The following is a 24909-nucleotide window of genomic DNA, read 5'->3' as shown; positions in this document are numbered from 1 at the left end:
AAGGATTCTTCCTACAAACAAAGCTGTGAATGCTTTCTAGCATTTGAATATAGGGCTCATGAGAGCAAAGTCCTTTTCAAAATTGTATAATTATTGCATATTGATTACGCCTAGAATTTTTACTTGAAGTCCCACTGAGGGCAGCTAGTAGATAAAGTGTAGGGTCTGGAGTCAGGAAGACTCATCTTCATTAGTTTAAATCTAGCTTAAGACATTTATTAACTGGGGAACCTAAGCAAATCATTTAACTCTATTTACCGCAATCTCCTCATATATAAAATGAACTAGAGAAGGAATTGGCAAACAACCTTCAATATCTTTGCCAAGAAAACCCCAAATGGGGTTATGAAGAGTTAAATACAACCGAAATAACCAAACAACAAATGGAAATGGATTCAGATAAGGAAGAAAGCCATTATCACTAAATGACATTGGATTGCCATGACCAAGAAATTTATTACTTAGCAAACAAATGAGAGTGATGGGTCTATTAATAACAGTAATAGTAGTGGTGGTAGTAATAGTAGTAGCAACAGAAGCAGCAGCTAGCATTTATTTAGCATTGTAAGATACTTTACAAATATTTTCTTATTTGATTCTAGCAACAATCATGGGAAGTAGATGCCATTATTGTCCCCATTTTACATAGGGAAAACTAAATCAGACAAAAATAAGTGACTTGGCCAGTATGACAAGGGCAGAATTCAAACTTAAGTCTGCTCCACTATTGGTCAATATTCTATCCATGGTATCATCAGCTATGTGGGTCCTCAGATGGTATACTGTACTTGACCCCTTTCTAGCTCAAAACAATCGTCAAAGCTTATAGTTTGCTGTCTTTAAGAAAGTAGAGGGTAGCTATGGTGCAGTAGATAGAGCACCAGCTCTGAAGTCAGGAAGATCTGAGTTCAAATCCTGCCTCAGACACTTAACACTTCCTAGCTTTGTGACCCTGGGCAAATCACTTAACTCCAATTGCCTTACCAAAAAAAAAAAAAAAAAAAAAGATAATTTTACAATTTTGAAAGCCTTTAAGAATCCATGATTATAATTTTGTCCTTTTATTTTTTATTTTTTTATTCTTATTTTTTTGCAATTTTAAAAATTAAAGCTTTCTTTCCCCCTCTCCCTGCCCAGGCAGCTGGGTTTAAGTGGCTTGCCCAGGGTAACACACTAGGAAGTGCTAAGTGTCTGAGGACAGATTTAAACTCAGGTCCTCCTGACTTCAGGGCTAGTGCTTTATCCATTGCACCACCTTGCTGCCCCCAAATTAAAACTTTTTATTTTCAAAATATATTCATGGATACTTTTTGACATTTACCCCTCTAAACCTTGTATTTTAATTTTTTCCCTCTCTTCCCCCTTACCCCATCCCTCAGTTGGCAAGTGATCCAATATATGTTAAACATGTGCAATTCTTCTACACATATTTCCACAAATACATTATTACAATTTTGAAAAAAAAGTATAATCATTAACCATTGTATTATTGGTTTTCAAAAAAGTAACTTACTAGTTCTAAAGTACTGCTTATAAAAAATGATGAGTTATTCAAGTTTTGTAGGGAAGAATTATTTTCTAACTTAAAATAGTAGCAGAACCAGTGTTTAAGCATAAAAACCAATTTCAAGTTTCTTGATGTGCTTCCTGTTTATGAGCATAAATCATGGTGTCTGATGAAATCTAATCTATAATGAAATTTGATAATCATGCCTTAAAACATGCAGACAGTATGGTAATTTATGAATTTCTAATGTACAATGGAAATGATAATTCTACTTACTAAAGATAAGTATCAAAGTGGTATTCACTATAATTTTGATGTTATAACTGTAAAAACACAGTGAATTTTATAATTTCACTTATATAAACACACTCATGTTTGTTATTAAAAACAACACAATGGAATGGGCTTGGGTTTTTCTTGGTTTTAGTTCATCTCATAAGAATTATGACGTTCTCCCCACCTAACCAAGATTTAGGTTCACTTGAAAAAAAAAAAAAAAACTAAAACATTTTATTTATAGTAGACATGTGTGTGTATGTATTTGCTTGTGAATTCCCACAGTATATCATGTCTCTCTTTTGCAATTACTACTCTTTGAATATATATTTGTGTACATATCTCTTATGAAATTATCATAGGCATCACAGTTCTGAAAATTGCCTTTGTCATCTTATCTCCTATAGGACCTACAGACACACTGTCTTTCACATTTTCTTTGAAGGGTGGTAGTGGTGATAAAGCATATTTGTGATTTCATCAGCAGAGTGAATTCTTCAATGAAAAAACTATTAATGCAAATACACAACCATTATGGTACTCCCAGTTTTAAAAGAGTTGAGTAGGTCATTGACGGGCCAAGTTAATAGTCATTTATCAAGTTCTTCATGGGCTACTATGATCTTAATAAATATTTGCTGAATGAATGAATGAATGAATGAATGTTGAGGTGTTCAGTAACAGTAACATATTTTATTTAAAGATATCAATAAACTATTTTTATGGCACCTATCATAGGGGTGAATTGACAAGCAAGGAGAATTGACAAAACTAATGGCTAGGGACAGTTATTAGAGAAAGGCCAAATGAAAGGAATTAGGAAGAGATGGAGAAACAGGGTAGTTCCCATGCCTCACTGATATTTCACAACTGGAATAACTAAAAAGCAAATGACTTGATGCTCTAGGTTAAGATGAAAAAGCTTGCTCTTAAGTTTGTTTTAAATTATGCAAAATGGACTTATCCATTTTAGTTCTGCTTACTTCAGTGTTACTAACATTCCAACCTGTGTTGGAGAAGCAGATGTTTAATCCAGGTGGTGGAGAAGTGGGTGAGTAGGGATGAAGAATGGCCACTTTAAAGTATTTTAAGATCTGCCCTATAATTGATTTGCATAAAATTCTAGAAGATAGGGAAGCAGCTCAGAACCTTCTAGGCAGAAAAATACAAGTTGACAATTTCAATTTCTCTGAAGTTTAACTTCTAAAAAATCGGTCTTTTGTTCTGCAGAAGTGCCTTTGCTCCCACTGAGAACTGCTTCCTTGCCATAGCTTTTACTGTCTAGAGATACACTCTCAGGAATTTATGGCTCAAGGCTAGCAGTAAATTAAGAGCAATAAAGAGAAAGACTATTATACTTAGGGAAGAATTTGCTTTTACAGGAACAGCAAAACATAAAGGAAAGTGTACCTATGAGAAATATGAGCCCCATTTCTTACTTAAGGAAAAAGCTATCTCAATACCCGAGAACATCCGGTGTAATACAGTGAAAAAAAATGTGTCTAGAAGCTTAGAAAGCTAAGTCAGAGTAGTGATTCTCTTGTGGGCACTTTATTTCCCTTAGTCTCAGTTTCCCAGCATTAGTACAAGGCTTGGTACACAGTAAGTGAACGCATCTTGATTGAAGGCTCACTTTTTTCATTGTAAAACAAGGAACATGTAATCACTCTCTAAAGTGACTTCTAAAATTCTATAATTTTTCATATGCTTAAATTTACAATCTTCTGGTAAGTGAATACAGTTATAATGTAAATAATATTATTTAATGTCTGTGAAGAGATTAAAATTTAAATATTTAAGGGTATTTATTAATTTGTGCATAGTTATAAAAACAACTAATATTATTTTTAAAAATTGAGATTGTAAAAATGTAACAGTATGACTCTGAGGCCAAGTCATCTCAAATTGTGTGTGTGTGTGTGTGTGTGTGTGTGTGTGTGTATCTGTGTGTGTCTGTGTGTATAATATATTTTTCTTTTGTTGTTGTTATTCAGTTGTTTCAATTCTGCCCAATTCTTCTTAGCAAAGATACTGAAGTTGGTTACCATTTTCTTCTCCAGTTCATCTTACAATGGGAATCTGAGGTAAACAGGAAGAAGTGATTTGTTCAGGGTCATACAGCTAGTAAAATGTCTGAGACTAGTTTTGAATTCAGGAAGATGATTCTTCCTGATTCCAGGTCTAGAACTCTATTCACTAGCTATATACACAATATATGAAACATAAAAATGTATCTATTATCTTTTTTTCTCTGACCACTGCATTATTATTATATGCTCCTATATATAACATGTATGTGTTTTAATGTCTATTTTGCAACACAAGCAGTAAAACTTAACTTACTTTATTAATACCCAGAAAAATGCCTCACAAAAGGAGAGATTTAATAAATTATCATTGATAACCAGTGATTTAGGTAACAAATAATGTGTTTATCAATGTAAAAGTCAATGAGAGAACAAGAGGCGAGATAAGAAGAAAGATCAAACATACTGTCTCTCTTCCAATATTTTGTAATCAGTAATATAGTGGGAGAAATGAGGTTAATACACTTAGAATAATTAACAATACAGCGCAACAAAAAATTCTAAAAATAACATAATTCAGACTTGTATAGTACTATATATACATACACATACATAAATATATATATATATATACATATATATATTTGTATATTGTATAATATAATATTGTATATTAAGTATATATATATGATTTTATATAATTATATATAGTGTTTAAGAATAGGGCTTTTTCTGGCTTTGCTTCCCATTTTCCTTCTCCCAAATTCTTTCCTGTTTATTTTGCATGTATTTTATATTCACAAATTGTAGACATTTTGTTGTTTAGTCAGTTTTTAGTTGTGTCTAACTTTTTATGATCCCTTTTGGAGTTGTCTTGGCAGAAATATTAGAGTGATTTGCCAATTTCCTTCTCCAGTTCATTTTATAGATGAATAAATTAAGGCAAAGAGGGTTAAGTGACTTGCCCAGTGTCATACAACTAGTAAGTATTTGAGACCAGGTTTGAACCCAGTCTTTGTGACTCCAGGCCTGATCCTCTATCCATTGTGGCACTTTGTATACTATATGCTATGAATGAATGGGCTTTCAAGCATCTGGTGACTTATGATGATATGGTGTTGATAAAAGTCACTAAAAAGACTCATAAAAATTAAGTTTCCTATTAGACTTATTTTTTCTTCTTTATTAGCCCTTACTTAACAATGTTCATTTTTCTAGAACTTCCGTTTCATTATAGAGAGTAATTTTCTAACATCATTAAGAATAACCAAAAGGGAAAACATTAATGGGTAATCTATTCATCATGATGTGCAGGTTTCCAAAGGCAATGATAGGACAGTACTGGCTGCATTGTAATGTAATAACAGGGAAAACCAGCTCTTGCATCAGCTATTGCTCTGGGAAAAAAATGTTATCAGCTAGAGTTCCACCTCTTTTGAAAATGGAGAGAGACTTACCATCATATTCTGGGAAATAGTCAACTAGATGAGAATACATAATTTTCTCCTCTAGAAGATCTTTCTTGTTTAGAAATAGAATAACGGAAGAGTTCTGGAACCAGGGATATGTGATAATTGTCCTAAATAGTGCTTTGCTTTCCTCCATTCGGTTCTGGAATAAAATCAGAGAAACAAAAAGTGAATGATGTGGTAACCAAAGCTGCTGGTTTTATTCATTCTGCAAGACCAGCCACTTTATCTCCTGAATCTAATTTATGTAGCATAGAGTTTTTATAGCTTCCACCAGAATTTGTTTGTTAAGTGATTCATTTGATGTCTTGGCTGTTTCCTTTAAGCAAACTCTCAAGCTAATGATGCAGAAGGAAACAATAATAACAATAGAAAATCATGCTAAAAAAAAACTTTATGATTGTAACAAAAACTAATCAAAGCCCAGAAGTATATATGTGGCTAGTTTACAGTCATATAACACCACTAAAAATTATATATACTAAATCAAAGCATGAAAACTGATTTAAGAACTAGAAATCAGGCTTCATTTTGAGTTTCCTAGAATGTGTTTTGACGTTAAGCTTAATTGTTTATGCACTGCTAAAGCACCGGCTGGTTTAATGTTTTTGTCACAGAGTGTATTCATATTGAGAATGTTATAAATATTTATTAATGCTTATTTTTATTGATGTACACAAAGGAAAATGAAAATGTATATAACACAGATATATACACATCTGTGAATAAATTTCTTACTTTACATATATTCTATTGTTACATATATATTTATATATTCCTATTTAAATTTATGCAGTTGTTCAGTTGTTTTCAGTTGTCTTATATTCTTGGTGATGCCATGTGGGTTTTTTTTTTTTCTGAGGGAGGCAAAATACTACAATGGTTTGTCATTTCCTTCTTCAGGTCATTATATAGATGAGGAAACTGAGGCAAAAACAGTTAAGTGACTTGCTAAGGATCACACAACTAGTAAATGCTTGGGGGCAGATTTAAACTCATGCAGATGAATCTTCCTGCATTTCATCCATTGAGCCACCTAGTCACCCATTTAAAAACATGTGTAATATATATTTATATATTTATGTCTATTATCTTTTTGCCTATTGTTTTTTAAACAACTAAATGCCTATGGGATATGCAAAATGTTCCATTAAAATATACTTGATACTTGTTAGAAATGTATATATGTACATCTACATCTATATCTATCTTTATTATTTGTATAACATCTGTGATAATACTGGAAAGAGCATGGAGATTAGGGAGTCAAAAGACAGGTTCAAATCTAATTAATCTGTCATTAATTTATGCAATGTTGGTCAAGTCCTTTAATCTCTGCCCCTTTCACCTCTTCATCTACAGAAAAGTTTCAACTTTTCTATAAAATAAAGTTCTTGGTCTAAATGACATCAGAAGTTTCTTCTACTTCAAAATCTAGGATCCTTTTATTTATCTATTTTTCAAAGTATTTTTCCTGGTTTTCATGTAGAATTGTTGAAAAATATGCAAACATTAATTACTTGTAGTTACTGCCCCCAAAATCTTGGATCTCTAAAGTCAGTCTTTGTTACAGCTCTTGTCAGAAATGTGTTTGGACTTCAAAATGATCAATCTGGTTGCTAATCAATATCAAGTACAAGTCAAATAATTTTCATTCTTAAGATTTGTACTTGTCATCCTAAGAACCTTTTTTCCCTTCCCCACACAGCCTGGACAATTCTCTTTCAGAGTCAAAGATTCTCTCCTAAAACCATTTCCCAAATCCATTCATAGTTATGCTATATAGTTACAGATTAATAGCAACAAAGTGAAAGGAAGTGTATTCAGATATTTTATTAACTGTACAACTTTTGGCTAGTCACTTGACTGACCTAACCTGTCTCCTCAAGTATAAAATGAAGGATAATTCTTTATCTTTCTTTGTATCCCCATCACTTAGCATAATGCTTGGTACACAATAATGTTTTCTAAATGACCAACTAGAACTATCACCTTACGACCTTTACAGATGACACTTTTAATCAATTTCTGGGTGGAATACCCTTGTTATTTCATTAAAGAATTTTTTTTCAAAAAATTTCTATAAATTTAGTTGAATGAATGAATGATATAAGTAGATGAACAATCCATGTGTGACCAGCAAGTAAGGCTTGTAACATTGTCAACTTATTTGACTTGCTAACATAGAATCATCTTTCCCTAATATTCATGACAGTGAATTAGAAGGCAAAATAGAACCGTTTGCATAACCTTCTGATCACTGTTCCAAGAAATCTCCAGGAAACTAGGCTCAGCAAACATGATTATTAGGCACTTAGCATGTTTTCATTTTTGTTCTGTAAATTGTGCCAAGCAAGATGAAGTCAAAACAGCACACTTGGCTGTCAGCCTCCATGCTTCAAGTAAATTGTTCACAGAATCCTTCCCTCATTATCTTTTTGCCTATAGTTTTTAAACAACTAAATACCTATGGGGTATGCAAAATGTTCCATTAAAAATACACTTGATACCTGTTAAAGAGATTCATTTCTTTGGATAAACTTCTTCAGATGGACATAAATTACATTTATATGCCTATAAACCTTGAACAGCAAAAACTAGTCTATAAAAAGCATACCTGTGTCTATGCAAATCTACATCAACTTGTCTGGTTACTAGAGTCCAACAAATCACAAATGTTTATAACCTCAGAATTCAGTCACTGAGAAGTGGGTGCTTAGCTTAAGAGTCAAAAAGTTTTGTAATGTTAAGCTTAAACTAGAGAAGAGCAGAAGTCTTAATAACAGATTTATAGATGCACAAACCCAAAGAAAATTCTTTGTACTATAAAGAAGGCAGATATGTTTCTTAAAAGAACACTACCACATGATGGAGGAATGGGGATCCAAATCCACATTTGTGGCTGAATATTGGTGATTTCTAATAGTAAAAAATTCTACTATCATAATGAATTTAAAAATTTTAATTTTATGTAATTTTTTCACTGCCTCACTGAAAAGAGTGTATTGGTTTGCCTTTTCTCTCAATATTTATCTATATATGTTCCCTCTGACCCAGAAAAAAGACTAGAACCATAATCAGCAATTCTGGATCCTACAGTAAATTCCACAAAATGATTCTGGAGTAGAAACCACAACAGATACCCTAACATTAACTTTTGAAATGATGGCTAGGATCCTTTTTTAATCATGACTTTCAGGTAGTCCACTAATTCTTAAATTATCTCTCCTTAATCTATTTTCTAGGTAAGTTGTTTTTCTGAAGAGATATTTCCCATTTTCTTCTATTTTTTTCCTATTCATTTGACATGAAGTCCCATAGAGTCAGCTTTTACATGTTCAATTCTAATTTTTAAGAAATTAGCTTCTTCAGTTTTTTTTTTTATACTTCTTTTCCCCATTTGGCCAAGTCTATTTTTTTCCCTGAGGCAATTGGGATTAAATGACTTTCCCAGGGTCACACAGATAGTAAGTGCTGCATGTCTCAGGCCAACCAAATCTACTTTTAAAGTGTTATTTTCTTCAGTATTTTTTGTACCTCTTTTATCATCAAGCTGCCAATCATCTTTTCATAATTTTCTTAGTTTGCTTTCATTTCCTTAATTAATTTTTCTCTACAACTTTTGATTTTGAAAATAGATTGTTGCTCTTTCAGGAATTCTTGTTGAACTTGTATACAATTCACATTTTTCTTTGAGGCTTTGCTCACAACTATTTTGACTTTCTTGTTTTCTGATTTTATGTCTTGATTTTTCCTGTTACAATAGTTAAGATCAGATTATTTTTTTTCCCTTTTGTTGGTTTGTTAATTTATCCATCCTATTTCTTGATTTTGAATTTTATGTTAAAGTTGGGCTCTGTTTTTGGTGGCTGTGTGTGGGAAGAACATGTTCTTAGGTTTTAGTTTTTTTTGTACAACCATTTTCAAAGTTAGTTCTGGGGTTTGGAAGCTTTTAGTGCTTTCAGGTGGTATGGTCTGAGAAGAGATGTGGTCACTGTTCTCCTGATATGTGGTCTGTTCCCTACCCAGGAAAGGACCCGATCCCTTGGGATTTTGATACTTTTCCTTGGGGTCCCTGATTCCTTGTGATCAAAAGCAATGATTCCTTGAAGGGCTCCCATTCCCTCTTCATCAAATATATTTCTACTTGCCCTTAAGCAATGATCTAAAAGTGAGTATAGACAATGGAAATACCAAACATTGGTTGTGCATTTGGTGCTAGCAGAGTTCCCTTGAATTCTCTTTCTCACCAGTTGCCAGACCCTTTATCACCCCTGATATGAGAGCTCCTGAAGTTGCTTTTGTTACTTTTATCTCCCCCTTCTAGTTCTAAGTGGTGTTCATCTATATGGGCTCTGGGCTAGCCTTGACCCTTATGTCACAGAGCTCTGTAATGGGCTGAGGCTTGAGTTGATGTACCGAGGTCCCAAGCATGTGAGACTAAATAATAATTGGACCATACTCTATTAATATATATGCTTGGAGAAAGAATGGCCCCCACCACTCTTTGTATAGGGCCTGATGTGTTGTATAGGAAATAATGATTTTGGTGAGTGGAGGCAGGGGAGTGAAAAGGGAAGCAGAAAGAGAGACTTCTGGCTGGCATCTTGTCACAGCTGCTCACATTGCTATCGCGATCCCCCCTTCACCTCCAGTTCCCCTTTCACCTGCAATCCCCCTTCACCTCTGCTGGCTGGCTTCCTGTCGCAGCTGCCCATATTGCTATTGCAATCCTCCTTCACCTCAAAAAAAATAAAGATTGAAGATTTTCCCCTTAACCTGAATTCCTGACTCCGGCTGATTTTAACTATGCGGTCATCACAGATCTCTTTCCAACTTCCTAAGTTTTGGGCTGGAAGAATGTCTCACTGACTTTTTGTTGGCTCTGCAACTTCAAAATTCAATTTCAGGCGTCATTTTAAAATTGTTTGGAAGGAGGATGTTCAGACAACTCAGCTAAGTTCTTTCTGTATTCTACCATCTTGGTTCTCCACTTTAATTTTTTAAGACAAAAGTATGGAGAGGTGAGTATTGAATAGAGAGTACTAGAAATAAAACTTGAAACTTTGGGATACATAATGTTATGGATGAATTTCCTTGGGAAATTGTCCCTATGGGTAAAGATTGCAAGATATCACAAGGTCAAATCTGAGGAGATCACCAATAAGGGAGAAAACAGTACAAGGAGGAGTTCATTTAAAAGAAGTGGAAGAAGGGTAGCATGTTAGCTGGTAATTTCCTTTTGGCTCAGCTTAGTTATTTCTAATATTAGAATAAGGAATTCTTGATAAGGAAATTTACCCTACCAATGCAACATCCATAATACATTAAAGCCTAATGGAGTTGCCCGAGACATATGAGAAGTTAAGAGCTTTACCTAGGATCATAACCAGAATGTGTCAGAGGCTGAGTTGAATTCAGGTCTGACACCAAGGTGAGTTCTCTATCTACTTTGATAACCTATATATCTCAAAAACGTCCTATATCAACAGGTTATTCTTCTTAAATAGGCACAATATATTGTTTCTATCTGTTGAAGGATTATAAGTGCTATTAGTTTACTCCAAATTTAGGTTCCATGGGGACAAAGCTCCATTTGGACTACCATAGTTATGGTTCTGTATGGGGCTATTATTCGGTGTCAAACTCAAGAAGAAATGAAGACGACTAAACTGTACATAACTACTTTGTTTTAAAATAATATTTATATTGTATTTTTATTTATTTCACTAAAAATTTCCCAATTATAGTTGAATTTAGTTTGGAAAATACTTGGGAGTATTAAGGGCTGAATGTGACCTTATTTGTAAAATAAGGGGAATGGATTTTTTTATCTCTTCTACCTCTAAATCTAATATCCTACAATGCAGGATCAAGATTAAAGCATACCTTTTGTCAAGGATGTAAAAAACAATAAACTAATATGTCTTTTAAAACTCCCTAAACAAATTCATCTTTCTAAAACCCATTTGTCATGTCATGCTTGTTCAAAACCCTCACTGATTCTCCTCTGTCAAAGGGAGACAGTTCAAATTACTTTGTTTGACATTCAAAGTCCTTCACCATGTTCCTCCCTTCATAGCCTTACAGCTTAACCTTCAACTACTCTACACAAACCCTTTGCTCCAATCAGACTGGTCTAGTCACACTTTTGACATCTCTTGGTCCCAGTGTCCTTACCTGCAAATTGCAGAGGTGGGATTAAGTGACTTCTAAACTCCTTTATAGTTCTAAATGTATGTTTCTATGATACTGCCCTCACTTAATGTATTCTTCCCTCTAAGTTGCCCTTGCCTTCCTTTCTTCCTCTTTGAATCCCACTCTATAAGGCCCAACTCAAGGCCTTTCTCAACAACACACATCTTAAGGTGGTAAGGCTATAATAACAACATTATAAAATTGTTCTCATCCTCAAGGGGCTTCCATTTGGTTGGTGCTGCCCATCATTCATTTTTAAAGAGAAAGGACCATCAACATCAGGAGAGTGATGTCTTGACATGCAAGTCAATTGGATTTAAGTGAGACAGAGCTATACAGAATTATTATGTAGAATCATTAGCCTCATTTTTTCCTTCAGAATCACTGAATCCAGTGGCAAGAGATAGGTTAAGATCTGCCTAGGATGCAGTGGGAGAACCGAGACTTTTTTTTTAAGGTAAGGCCTTTCCCTAATCTCAATTTGTCTGAGGTAATACCCATTAGTAATTAAAGGCCATGTAAGAATTAAGGTAAAAGATGGACTAGTTTGTCTTCAGAAAAGAATCTATCTGGGAAGGGAAAAACTGCTCAGAGTTTCTGACCAGAATAGAAACAATTGCTATTTATACTCTGAGCCATCAAACCCAAACAACAAGGAAGGGGAAGGCTTACATTTACCTTCTATGCAAAAACTTCTTTGATCAATCAATCAATGAATCAATCATTTATTAAGCAACTTCTAGGTGAATGACCATCCTAGCTGATGGGGACTATTTCCTTCTCTGAACTCTTTTAGCACTGAGGATCTGTGCCATTCATTTGGCTGAAGTGATATCGCCTTACACTATTAATTAGCTCATATGTTACTTTTCCCCAAATATTGCCAGAGAGATCAGATATTGTGTCTTATGTGTTTTTGTTCCCCACAGTGCCCAGAATTGTGAAATACTTACAAAAAGGTACTCAATAAACACTCATTGGTTAATTGGTTTCAGATGAAGAAAATGAAATCCAGATGAGGGAAATGTAATTGCTTTACTAACAATGAGAAACACAGTTTCTGTGCACAATCAACCATGCACAGAGGCCCTGCCCAGTTGTGGTCTAAAACTCATAACTGATTTCTAGTACCACAGCTCCAGGAACCACCACTTCCTCCTCAATATAAGTTGATATGGCCATTTCTTTGCCCTTCTGCATTTCATTTTGTGGGATCCCAACTAATTCTGTTTTAGTGTAAAATTTTTTCTTCAAGATATCTCGTACTTAAGGTAAATCCAGGAAGACAAAGAAGTGAATGCTGAAATGATAGAAGGATGGAATAAGACACTGAAGAATTTCAACATGAGAGAGTCATGAAAGTTCTGGCTAAAATCTTTCATCTTTTCTTCTGAATCACTATCATTGTTCATTAAGGAAGAAAATTCATCCTGTTAGGAATGAGTGGCATTTCTTCCTGACATAAACTTTATTAGGATGGAAAACTCAAGAAAATGCAACAATCTATGAAGCATATATGAAGTCCAATCTTATATTGTATAGGTGAAATGTAATCACACATTTAATAACAGCAATAATAATAATTTCATTGGAATTATACAGATGATGATGATGAATTTTATTCAATTTATATGAATGACATTAAAAATATATTGAATAATAATACTTTTTTTGTCTTCAATTGATAATGAATGGTGAGGTCTAAATTATAGGTAGGCTTGATAATTAGCTGCCTGAAAAAAAAAATAAGGTGCTAACATACTCCATTTCAGTAATTGAACTTAAAGGACAATGCCCTCGTTTTGGCTTTAATTATTTGCAAAAGCAATTCTAAATTAAAAGAAATTGGTGAAAAAGTGACCACAAGCAAAAATGCTAAAGAAATCAGTACTCCCTCATAGATTTAGATTTAGTTTAAGGTTTTACAAAGAAATTTATTCAAAAATTCAAGGGTGATCCAGATCAAGGGTCTTGGGTGAGATTTGAACCCACGGTTTCCTAACTTCAGATCCAATGTCTTTGCCACCATACCTTCTCATTGCTTCTTGATGGCATGCCTTTGAGGAAAACTCTGCAGCTCTATAGTTAGTCTCAAATAAATTTGTGCAAATGCAATAAATATATTCCTCAGAATGCACTATCTTTTTTTCAATATAGAGAGTAACACACTAGCAAGGAACCCTCAATTTTTTAAGAGGCAAAGCACAGTTGTAGAGTGAAAAACTACTGGTTTGGAGAACATGGTTTCAAATCCTAGTCTGACATATAATTTGAATGACCATGAACAAGTAACCTTATCCCTGATTATCAGTTCCATACATTTGATTTGATGGGGATAAGGATTTTCCAACGAGGAAAATCCCTTGAACTAACAAGTATCAATAACTGCTTTACAATTTTTGATATTTGAGTCTTGATAGAAGTTGGTTGGGGCATGGGGCAACTAAATGGCAAAATGGAAAGAGTTCTTGGACTGGAGTCAGTAAGACTCATATTCTTGGGTTCAAATCTAGCCTCAGATAATTATTAGCTGTTTGATCCAGGTCAAGTCACTTAACCCTGTTTCCTCATTTGTAAAATAAGCTAAAGAAGGAAATGGCAAATTACTACAGAATCTTTGCCAAAGTAACCCTAAAAAGGGTCATGAAGAATCAGACATGATTGAAAAACAACTAACAACAATAAGCTTGGGCCACAGAGGGCTTAAGTACTTGCCCAAGATACCATAGTCTTTTTGGCCTCAAACTGGCCCTCCACACTGCATCTCATCTAAAAAGAGGGACTAATAATACTTCTATTCTACAAAGTTACTGGCAGGAAAGCATTTTGCAAATCTTAATGGACAAAATAAATATAGATTGTTATATTAACTAATGTGTTACATTAATGTTTGCTTAGTTGAATTGACTTATTGAAATGTCTTTGTTAATATGTTTTATTTAAAAAGCCCTGCTGAATGTCAGGAAGTTTTCACTTTGGTAAACTATGGCTGTATAAATTCTGCATATCCTCAAAATGCAAATCTACCACTCAAATTAAAAACAGAAAAAATAAGCACTGAAGGTAACAAGTGAATCACTAAGTACCTAACCCTAAGATTCATTAATTTCTCATAGGAAGCCTATAGAATCTGCAGCCTTTGTCACCAGGGTTTACCATAGTACCTGACACTTAAAGGCTTGCTGACTGATGGACTGCTATCATTCAGAATTCTCCAGTTAAACATTAGCTTCTTTTAACCGATATTAACCATGTTCTTATTGACAGGCATCAAGTCTTGGAGATCACACAAGTATTCTGGAGTTTTCTGCCAGTAAGTGAGGAAAAAAAAAATGAAGTGGCACAAGCTGATTCTACTTTTAGATGTATAAAATGTCTGATATTTATCCAGGGTTTTAGACTTCAAAGAGCTTTTGCTTAAGTTACCTTTCTTGATATCCTTGCTATAGTTCTATGATCTATGAAGTGCAAGGAGTAGGCTGTTATTTCAATTTCTTAAGGATGGGGAAGCTGAGGACCAGAAGAGTTAAGTGATAGTTATAGGGTCAGTAAATGTGAGTACATCCTGGAATGCCTCGACTCTTAGCTCAGTGTTCCATCCTCCGTTGCTTCATGAGAAGCGGACAGTTGGCAATGATGCAATATTAATAGCAGGAGACTTCACTGAACCCTCTGCTGAAAAGCCAGATGAAATCATTAGTTATACTCAGACAAGCAAAGGACAGATAACAAGCCAGTGGAGAGGATTAATGAGTATGTCTGGGAAGTGCTTTGTAGCAGCAAGATTGCTCAAGAGAAGAAAACATTCACTGTGTCATTTTACAATGTTTTTTAACATGGATCTTCTGAGTTAGACAGTATGGTAACATCTACCTCCTACACAGTTCATTTTGATACCCAGCTAAAACTCCTTTACATCTCCAAAGTGAAAATGCACACAGAAGGTACATTTTACATTTTTAAAAGAATGTTTTTTTAATTAAACATCAATCGATGAACTTGCATTTATTGGGTACCTACTGTGCATCTAGAAATTGGGCATATCAAAAATAAAATGAAACTCTCTTTGCTTTCATGAAGCTTCTAGTCTAAATGGGAATCATGTTTATTATCCTCTTTTGCTATCCAGCCTTTGAAATAAAGGTCAGAAAAAACAAAGAAGAAAAAAAAAACCACAAATCATCAAAGCTAAACAACATATTAACTAAGTCTGTCATTACATGTAGTGTTCCAAACCAAGAGTCCCTCACTTCTGCAAAGAAGAGAAAGAGAAGTACATTTTCTCATTTCAGAAAGTGCATTTTAAGTGGCAATTTTGATCTCTATGATTGAGTAAAGAACTCGAAGGTATTACTGGGGAAAAGGAATCCCAACTGAGTAAATTCAATAATACCCCATTTTAGACATTACCCTTCACTTTTTAAATTGCTGTAGCAAGCTTTGCATGTCTTCAATCTCTACCTAATTAAAGTCTAACCTACAACTAGGATCTTTAAAGAGTCTATTTTTAAAAAAGATCAAGGCTGGCTGACCCTGCCTTTGTATTTAATGTTCTTCAGCCAAGGCAAATTCCATTCATAATGAATTATCATTTATATTTACCAAGTCCTCAAACCATTTGGAAATCTAAGTTACTAACAAGAATTCTGGGCTTAGCCTATGTGTTTTTAAGAAGTTATTTTATTTTCAAATGGCTACTGGATAAATAAATGCCACATCCTCAGAGACAATTCTAAAGCATTAGGGGGGGAAATTTGCAAGTTGGGTCATTTGTATGTTTTTTTTTCCCCTCCCTGATCATTCAGGATAAAACTGTTTGTTTGACTTTGTATCCTCCTCAGGATCACATCATTATGTGTCCTATCTGATGTAAACACTACAATAATGCAAAACATATTTTATGCCAAGTTCCTGTTGCTCAGAGAGAGAAAAGAAAATGAAAAAAAATTGACATAAATCTGTTATCTGAGAATACTCTGTAGGATTTTTTTTCTTTTTGGCAAGTACAATGTTGATTTCAAAAGTTCTATGAAGGCTAGTTTGTAAGGTGCTGTTTTGCTCTGCTCTGCTTCACATTTCCAGTCTAGCTGCAAAATATGAATGTTATATATAATGAGTTGGAAGGAACTTGGGAAGCCAGCTAGTCTAATCCCCTTCTTTTTCAGGTAAGAAAACTTTTTTTTTCCCCCCAGAGGTTAAATGACTTTTTTTAAGTTCACAGAGTAAATAGCAGACTAGGCACTCAAACACAGGTACACTTACTCCAATACAGATATAGAATTCTTTTCATTTTAGCATACTGCCTCTTGCTGGTCAGTTTTTTCCCAATTTCTCCAAGCCTGTGTTTCAGAAGTCACATTTTTAAAGTACATACAGCTGGAAAAGTATCTGGGTTTCAGATACTTCACTCACTGGGGAATATTTTTATAAATATTTTACAAATATTTAGAATATTTTCTCTCACCTTACGATTATCCATTCATCCATCTATCTCTCCATCTATGTACATTATTACATCTCTATCATATGCAAAACACTATGTTAAGTATTGAGGGAAATTGAAAAAATGAGACTTAGTTCATGTCCTGAAGGATCTGAAAAATCTAGTATGAATGAGACTTACAAAAACACCTTATAATTCAAGCTAAAATAGAACAAATGCATAAGATAAGCACAAAGTGCTATGGATTAAAAAGGAGGAAAGATCACTCTTATCCTAGGGATCAGAGTTTTTAATGGAAGAGTTATCATTTTGCTAGGCCTTTAAAGGATTTTTAGGATTTCAGAAGATGGGGTTTGGATAGGTAGAGAACCTTTTCAGACAAAAATGTCTGAACATCTCTGCAGATTCTCAAAGCACAGAACATGTTGAGGGAATGAGAAACAATTTACTTAAGTTGAAGTGTATAGTATATAAAAGGAAGTATAAAATAAAGCTCGATAAGGTAGACTGGAGTTAGACTATACACAGTTTAAATGTCAGACAGAGAAGTTTGGACTTGATTCAGGAGACAGTGGGGAGCCATTGAAGATTTTTCAAGCACTGGAGTGAAATGATTAGTTGTGTGCACTAGAAAGATAAATTTGGCAGCCTTGCATAGAATGGACTGTAGTAAGAAAAAGAGGGAGGCAGGAAGATGAATTAAAGAGCTATTGCAGTAGTCCAGGTGAGAGATAATGAGAATCTGCACTAGTATGGTAGCAGGGAAAATGAATGAATGAAGGTGATAGAGGTGAGCAATATTATAGGAGAATTGTCAGAATTGGCAAATAATTAGATCTCAGGGAGGATGAAGAGGAAAAACTAAAAGATGATGCAGAGAATCGGTAACTTGAAGGATAATGGTTCCATTTACAAAAACAAGGTCATTAGAAAGATCAGGTTTTGGAGGAAAGATGAATTTGGATTTACATACTTATCATAGAGTTAGAGGTAGAAGTGATGTGGTATACCCCTTAGGAAGGATATAGCAATAGCCCCAAGGCTACTTGGTTTGGGGAGTGATGTAGTTAGAAATTATATATTTCTTCTCCTAGGTTATACTGCCCCAGTTTATTCTATATAATTAAGATGCTGAGCCTACAAATATTGCTGTCAGATAACAGTGTGTTGGTCAGTGACAACAGTTTCCGAAACTAAAGAGCAACAATAATTAAGTACTTAAAGTTACACAGGTGAAGAAAAGAACTGGGTGTCTGCCACTTGACCTCGTGACATTTCAGGCCTAAAAATACACCTCTGGAAGGTCCCTGTGAATTCTGCCCAAAGAACTATAGGTACTCCATCTGTGCACAAAGGAAGAATCACACCACTCCTCAACTCCATCTCTAAGCTATAAAAATAGCACATCAGTTACAATTATAGTAAACTTTTCCCCTTGAGTTGGAGATGGGTCTGAGTCTACATATTATTTTGAAATACTGGTCTGGAACGTCAACATTTTTGGGGTTCCCTTAAATCTAACAGAAGGGAGTTTGGGAACCATCAGGTCCAAATTTCTCATTTTACAGATGATGGAAATGAGGTCCAGGGAAATTAAGTGCCTTGTCCACACAAGAGGTAATCTCAGAGGTAAAATTTGAAACCAAATCATCTGACTCCAGAATCATTGTTTTTTTGCATTGTTCTACATTTAGACCCTGGTGTAATATAGGGATAGGGATAAGGGGCTGTACCTATGATTTCATTGGTTAAAAAAAACAAAGAAACAAAAAAGCTCCCAGGTAAGGAAATTTCCTATATTAATATAGGTTTTGTAACTTCTCTGCGACCTGTGGTCTTAAAACAGCTTCCTGGAGCATGGAGAGATAATACACAGATGGGAATTGGAAGCCCAAAACAGAGACTGGGGTAAGACACACAGAAAGAGTTGCAGCTGTTTGAATAAATGAGAAGGTGAAGAGAGAAAAGATAGCCAAGAACAGAATATTAGGGAATGCTTATGTTAAGGCCATAGGAAGAGGAAGAGGAACTAGCAAGGGAAATTCTTGATTTAACGCTGTGTCACTTCTCCCACACATTGACATCAGTCCCAACACACATACACACATAGAACATATTAATGAAGTCGATGGATTATGACATTTAACTTTGCCTCCTAACAATTCTTTTCCCATTATTCTGATTGGTCAATGGGCATAGCAATGATAGCAAGATGTAGGCTGAATAATCTTATCTTAAAGCTTTTCTTAGTTGAGAGCCAGTAATAATTTGAAATCAAACTTGGCATAGTCTTTTGGCATGAAGATGACTCCAGAAGGTTTACATATTATAATTTCAGCATATGAATACATGTAAGGCTCTTACACCGGATGTTTATTGAAGAAATAAAATGAAATACATTTGGTTTACACCTCCAAGCCAGGCTTTGTGAAAAAGTGGGAAGGTTCTTGATCTTTCCCCAGCTCGTTAGTTGAAGTCTCTTCAGTGAGAAAGAAGTTTGAAACACATTTTAGCTTAGGTTGTGCTATTAGGAAAGGAAAATTTATAGAGAGACTATAGGAAAGAGAAAAGGGAAAGCAGAGGACCAGATAAAAGGAAGGTTGTAGATGAGATATGTAAGTGGAACAGTAGAGAGTGCTGGGCTTAGAATTAGGAAGATAAGTCCTGTCACAGATATTTGTTAGCCCTATGAATTCTAAGTAAGTCAGTTAATCTCTGACTACCTCAGTTTCCTCATTTGACAAGTGGGAATAATAAGAACACCTACCTTTGTTTTTTTTAACCAATGAAATCATAAGTACAGCCCCTTATTCCTATCCCTATTGTTATGAGGTTCAAATGTGATATTTGCAAAGTACTTAACACAATCGTGCTTGATACACAGTAGACATTTAATAAATGGATACCCATTAATAAATGCTTATTTTTTGCCTTCTTCCTAGAGAGGAAAGAATTATAGACTGACACTATATGCTGAGCTTCTCTTTGGATGTCAGATGCTATTGAAAATTCGATATTTTTCTGGTGTTTTAATTTAAGCAAGTCAACAGGGAGCAATTTGTTTTCAAAAACTTTTTGGTCTCTATTAGGATCAAAGATCTAAAGCTGGAAGGCTCTTGAGAACATCTTAATTTTATTGAAGAGGAAACTCAAGCCCAAAGGGATTTAAAAGACTTTTCTAAAATTACACTGGTAGCAAGTGGCTGAGCTAAAATCATCTCCTGGGACTTTAAGTATATTCTCTTTCCACTGTACAAAAAGAATCCTCTGGGGAACATCCTAAACTTACTCATGTTGTCTGTTCTGCCCCCTTTCTAATCATGGGTCACCCAAAAGCCACTCCATGTCCAAGGTATTTAGGTCTATATCTACAGCTCATGAGCCCCCATTGGTGTTTTATTTTGTTCTATTCAAAGTATAAAACACATTACAATATATTTAATCTAATTAAGAAAACCATAAATGGTTATATCAAGCAGGATCATCCCTGGCACTTGGTTTCTCCTTATCCTCACATATTTCTCAAGGTAGTATTATTCTCATTTGCTGCCCTCATATCACCTTAGTAGTAGTATATAAATTACTCTTACCAAGGTGTTAGATAATCCACATCAGCACTGAGTACACTGAGTCTTCAGTAACAAACTCAGCTAAACAAAATTAAGAAAAATAACCATTATGAGCCAAGCATCCCAAGATACTTTTTTTCCCTTTGGTTCCATGCCTCCTGGTTGCAGTCTGTTTTGGCCATCTGCCTCCATCACTGATGTTGGGGTATGGCTTTGTCTGTTCCACACAATATTTTAGTCTAGGCAACGATAGGCACCTCTCCCTGTTGTTGACCTATCTTTGTCCTTTCCTCTTTTTATCTCCTTCAGTTTTCTTTACCATTTTTCTTGAAGTTCAGCTGTAATGCAGGGTCAACTGAACACCACCTAAAGTTATCACTTCTGTATTTCATTTCATGTCTATCATCCAAATTGAACCTCTTAATAAAAATAAACAAATCTTTCTTCACATCAGGACCACTGTCATTCACTTGCTACATAATCAAGCCCCATATAACTGAATCCCTTTCATGTTTCTTACATTAATCTTTCAAATGCCTTAATTATTTTTATTCTGGTGTTTTTCTGAACTCCTTTTGCCAACAATTGTGTGTGTGTGTGTATGTGTGTGTGTGTGTGTGTGTGTGTGTGTGTGTGTGTTTGGTTTTTCCAGGATAGGGCTACCAGAATCTTGAGAGAAAGGGATCATCACCTCCCTGCTCTATGATGTGATGTCTCATATTCATTGGCCTTTTTTTATTGTCATATCGCATTGCAAACTCATATCTAATTTTCTGTCAACCATTGCCCCAAGGTCACTTTCATCATAACTTCTTTCTCTTCTACAGAATATTTATGGGTCAGATAATATCCCTGTACTGATGCAATTTATATTTTTTCCAAGCTAAATATCATATTGATGGATACTCTCTATATTTAAAATCTCTTTGAGTCAATCATTTTTCCCATTAGCAAACAGTAGAAGTTGTGTTAGGAAATATCAGAGCCCATGATCTCTCTGGTGAATCTGAGTCAGAAGAGAGGTGGTAGTAGAATGCAGCCACCAATAACGGGATAAAATTTGGGGGGGGGGAAGAGATTGAGGCAAACAAAGCATCCTTCCAATAATCACCATCTATATTGTTCTTCTTTCAGTATTGACTTACTATAGTTTGAATATATTCTTAGGATCAGTTTCTTACTTTCATCTTCAACTCTGGATTTATGCTCTGTATAAACCCTGGTACCACGTACTTGATCTGACCTTTTGGTTTAAGCCTTCTTGAATTTGGATTCAGTCCATCAGTTCATATTTATGAAGCATTTACTATGTGCTAGATTCTAAGGGTCTGGGATTCAAAAAGAGACAAAAAATGAGCAAACAATTTTGTGGGAAACTAAAGGACAGAGGTAAAAGGAGAAGAGAATTCTGTCTACAGAAGACAAACATAAAAAGGCATGAAGACAAGAATTCAAGTGTGCAAGAGGAAGAACAAGGTCAGCATAGAGGGATTGTAGACCTTTTTTAGGTAGGGAAAGTGTTAGAAGTTTAGAAAGGCAGGAAGGGGACAGGTTGTAGAGTTTGACTTTCCAGACAACTTTTTTCTTGGCAAAGATACTAGAATGATTTGCTATTTCCTTTTCCAGTTTATTTTATAAACAAAGAAACTGAGTCTTTTAGGGTTCAGTCACACAGTTAGTAAGCATCTGAGACCAGATTTGAATCCAATAAGATAAATTTTCTTGACCATAGACCTGGCATCCTAATCACTATGCCACCTAGTTGCCCATCCTATGCTTTAGGAAAATCATTTTGAGTGATTAGACTGGAGAAAAAAAAGATGCTTGAGGCAGGGAGATCAATTAGAACTATTGTGACAGTTCAGATAGGAGGTGATTAAGATCTTAAATACAGTGGGGACTGAGTAAAGACAAGAGGACTATGTGAGAAATGTGAAAGTAGAAACAAAAGGATTCTAAATCCATCATTTTCTCTAGGAAGAAACTTCTCCTCTACCAAAGGGATGTTTGTACTAATCAAAAGTACATGCATATCTTCCTATGGAAGGATAGACAGGATAGGAAATAAACTATCCAGTTTATCCTCAGCATTCAGAAGTCATTATTTCCTCAGAGTTCAACTTTCACCTCTTCCAAAATAAAATGAAAACAACAAAGAAACAAACAAAAACCAAACCCAAATATTCAAAGAAGAAAGAAATGGGACATACTTGCTTTGTACTTGCAGATCAGTTTTTAGGAAGAAGCAGAATAGCTCCTCTTTAAGCGATTTTGCTTCAAACTGTCATAGTTAAGATGTGATGGCGAGGGGGTGTCATCATTAAATGACTCTGAGTAAATAAATGTCCTCAAAGATAGAGATAATGGAAACGGGAGGGTACCAAAGGATGCAAATAATTATTTGAATTTTCACTGAATATTTCTGTAGGGCTGCAACCAATTGTCTTGTTTTACATATGATTATAACGCTGATTAATGTGAATTTAAATAGCACAACTACTTCGCAGGAGTCATAATCAGGGCCTAGCTATTACAGAGATTGAAAAGACCTGGCAACTGATTGGATGTGGGAGGTGAAATTGAGGACAGATTGAAAGTTGATTCAAAAGTTCACAGATATAAGGAAGTCAGGAAGAATAGCAGGTTTGGGGAGATGAAAACCTACAGTATTTTAAGTCCTATCAGAGCTTGTTAAACAACTAAGGTTATAAATTATGACTAATTCTATAGTTGAAAGGTATCAAATATAGAACCCTAAGGAACGCACTGGAAATGTGTCAAGATCAGAGGCAGAACTTCACTGAGTTTGCATCTGTTGCCATCCAAATGAAAAGCACAAAACCAATCTGTTTGCTTATAAGACTAGGTTCCTCAGTAACATTGCATTAACAGATTACTGTTGAGTTAAGCCATTAGAGATAGACATCCACTTAAAAGAGCCAGTGGAGAGGAATTTACAGGTTAGGCTGGCAGCCAGTAATAATCCTTCCACTCTTTTGGCTTTGCTCCTTTCTCCTAATACTGGGAGAAACACTAATAGATCAGTGGGCTCCAGAGAAAACAAGAAATAACAACAGAGTACTAAGACATAATTTGAATTAAACTTTGTTGCTTTATAATGAAAAAACAGTGAATTAGCCATATTTATACCACCAGAAAACAATTTATTTAGTTACCTGATTCCTTTCAACATTGAAAACCAGATACTTGGATTTACCCTAGGAATTAGACTCTCCTCCCAGTATCAAGGGACTACCCAAGGATAATACCAATCTGTGATGTTCTCAAAAAGCTATTACATTTATCTCTCAGTTTTGCCCTTTTGTGGTTGGAAAACAGTCACTTTCCTAGTTTAGGAAGTGTGGTCAGTGTGGATTTGTCCAATCATTCTTAGTTTAAGCTGCTTTACAACGAGAAACTCCAAGTTCCTGTCTAGTCTGCTATTCAATAAAAATCCCTTCCTGGTTCCTTATTATCTCTAGGGAAGATTGAATATAAACTTTTCTGTTTGACATTTAAATCTCTTCAAAATCTGATCCCTTCTACTTTTTCAATTTTCTTATACTAAGACAAATTCTAATTAATTTAGGGCCTTCCTCACTATGAATGGAATTTGAGGTTCTGAGATCTTTATAAAATTGTTGATAATGACTTTAAAAAATGAATGTAGTTGGAGATAGGCTCATTTTTTAATCCATATTTTTTAGTTATTCTTTCTCTCTCCCCGAGTTGAAAGCTAGGTGATGCAGGGGATAGAGCATTACACTAGGAATCAGGAAGACATTAAAATCTCTTCTCACCCACATATTAGCTGTATGACATTGAGCAAGTCACCTAACCTCTTTGTTTCAATTTCTTCAGTTGTAAAATGTATAATAGCATCTATCTCTTAAGAGTTTTTGTAAGGATCTAATGAGATAGTATTTTTATAGTGTTTGGAAGGGTGTCTGACACATAGTGGGTACTATGTAAATGCTAATTGTTGTTTTTTTTTTCTTCCTCATTTAAACTGTAGGTGTGTTTCTCAAATGACTTTGTCAGATACATATTTGAAATCAGTTTATTAATACTCCTTTAAGTTGTTATTTCCATCTACTATCTTCTTTTATTTTAGAAGTTAAAAAAATTTATTTGGAAAAATGATTGTCAATTTTCTAACTTCCCTCCTTTTATTCAAGGTATTTAAAGGAAATGATTTTTTAAAATGTATTTCTAAAATAGCCAATTCTGTCAGCCATACTCATTGGACATAAAACTAGCATATATAAATATGATCCATATAATATTTACCTTTATTTTAGTTGAGAACTTTAACTATTTCTAACTCAATTTTATATCTGAAGTTGTTAGCAAGGAGCAAAATTCATTTTTGTTTTATTTTCTCTGCCCACTTTTCATTTGTCCCTGGATTATTGCAATG

The 24909-nt window shown here is 34.7% G+C and overlaps 1 protein-coding gene across 1 annotated transcript in view; it reads right to left on the bottom strand.

Moving 5' to 3' along the window:
- Positions 1-24909, bottom strand: part of LOC127541331 (guanine nucleotide-binding protein G(q) subunit alpha) — a 394715-nt gene that overhangs the window by 12710 nt on the left and 357096 nt on the right. Inside the window, exon 6 of the mRNA XM_051966618.1 lies at positions 5268-5421. Within this exon, the coding sequence (XP_051822578.1) occupies positions 5268-5421 (154 nt within the window). The remainder of the gene's footprint in view (positions 1-5267; positions 5422-24909) is intronic.

The sequence above is a fragment of the Antechinus flavipes genome, chromosome 1, assembly GCF_016432865.1.
Source record: "Antechinus flavipes isolate AdamAnt ecotype Samford, QLD, Australia chromosome 1, AdamAnt_v2, whole genome shotgun sequence".
NCBI classification, from domain to species: domain Eukaryota; kingdom Metazoa; phylum Chordata; class Mammalia; order Dasyuromorphia; family Dasyuridae; genus Antechinus; species Antechinus flavipes.
This window is presented reverse-complemented; position numbering and strand designations above follow the sequence as displayed.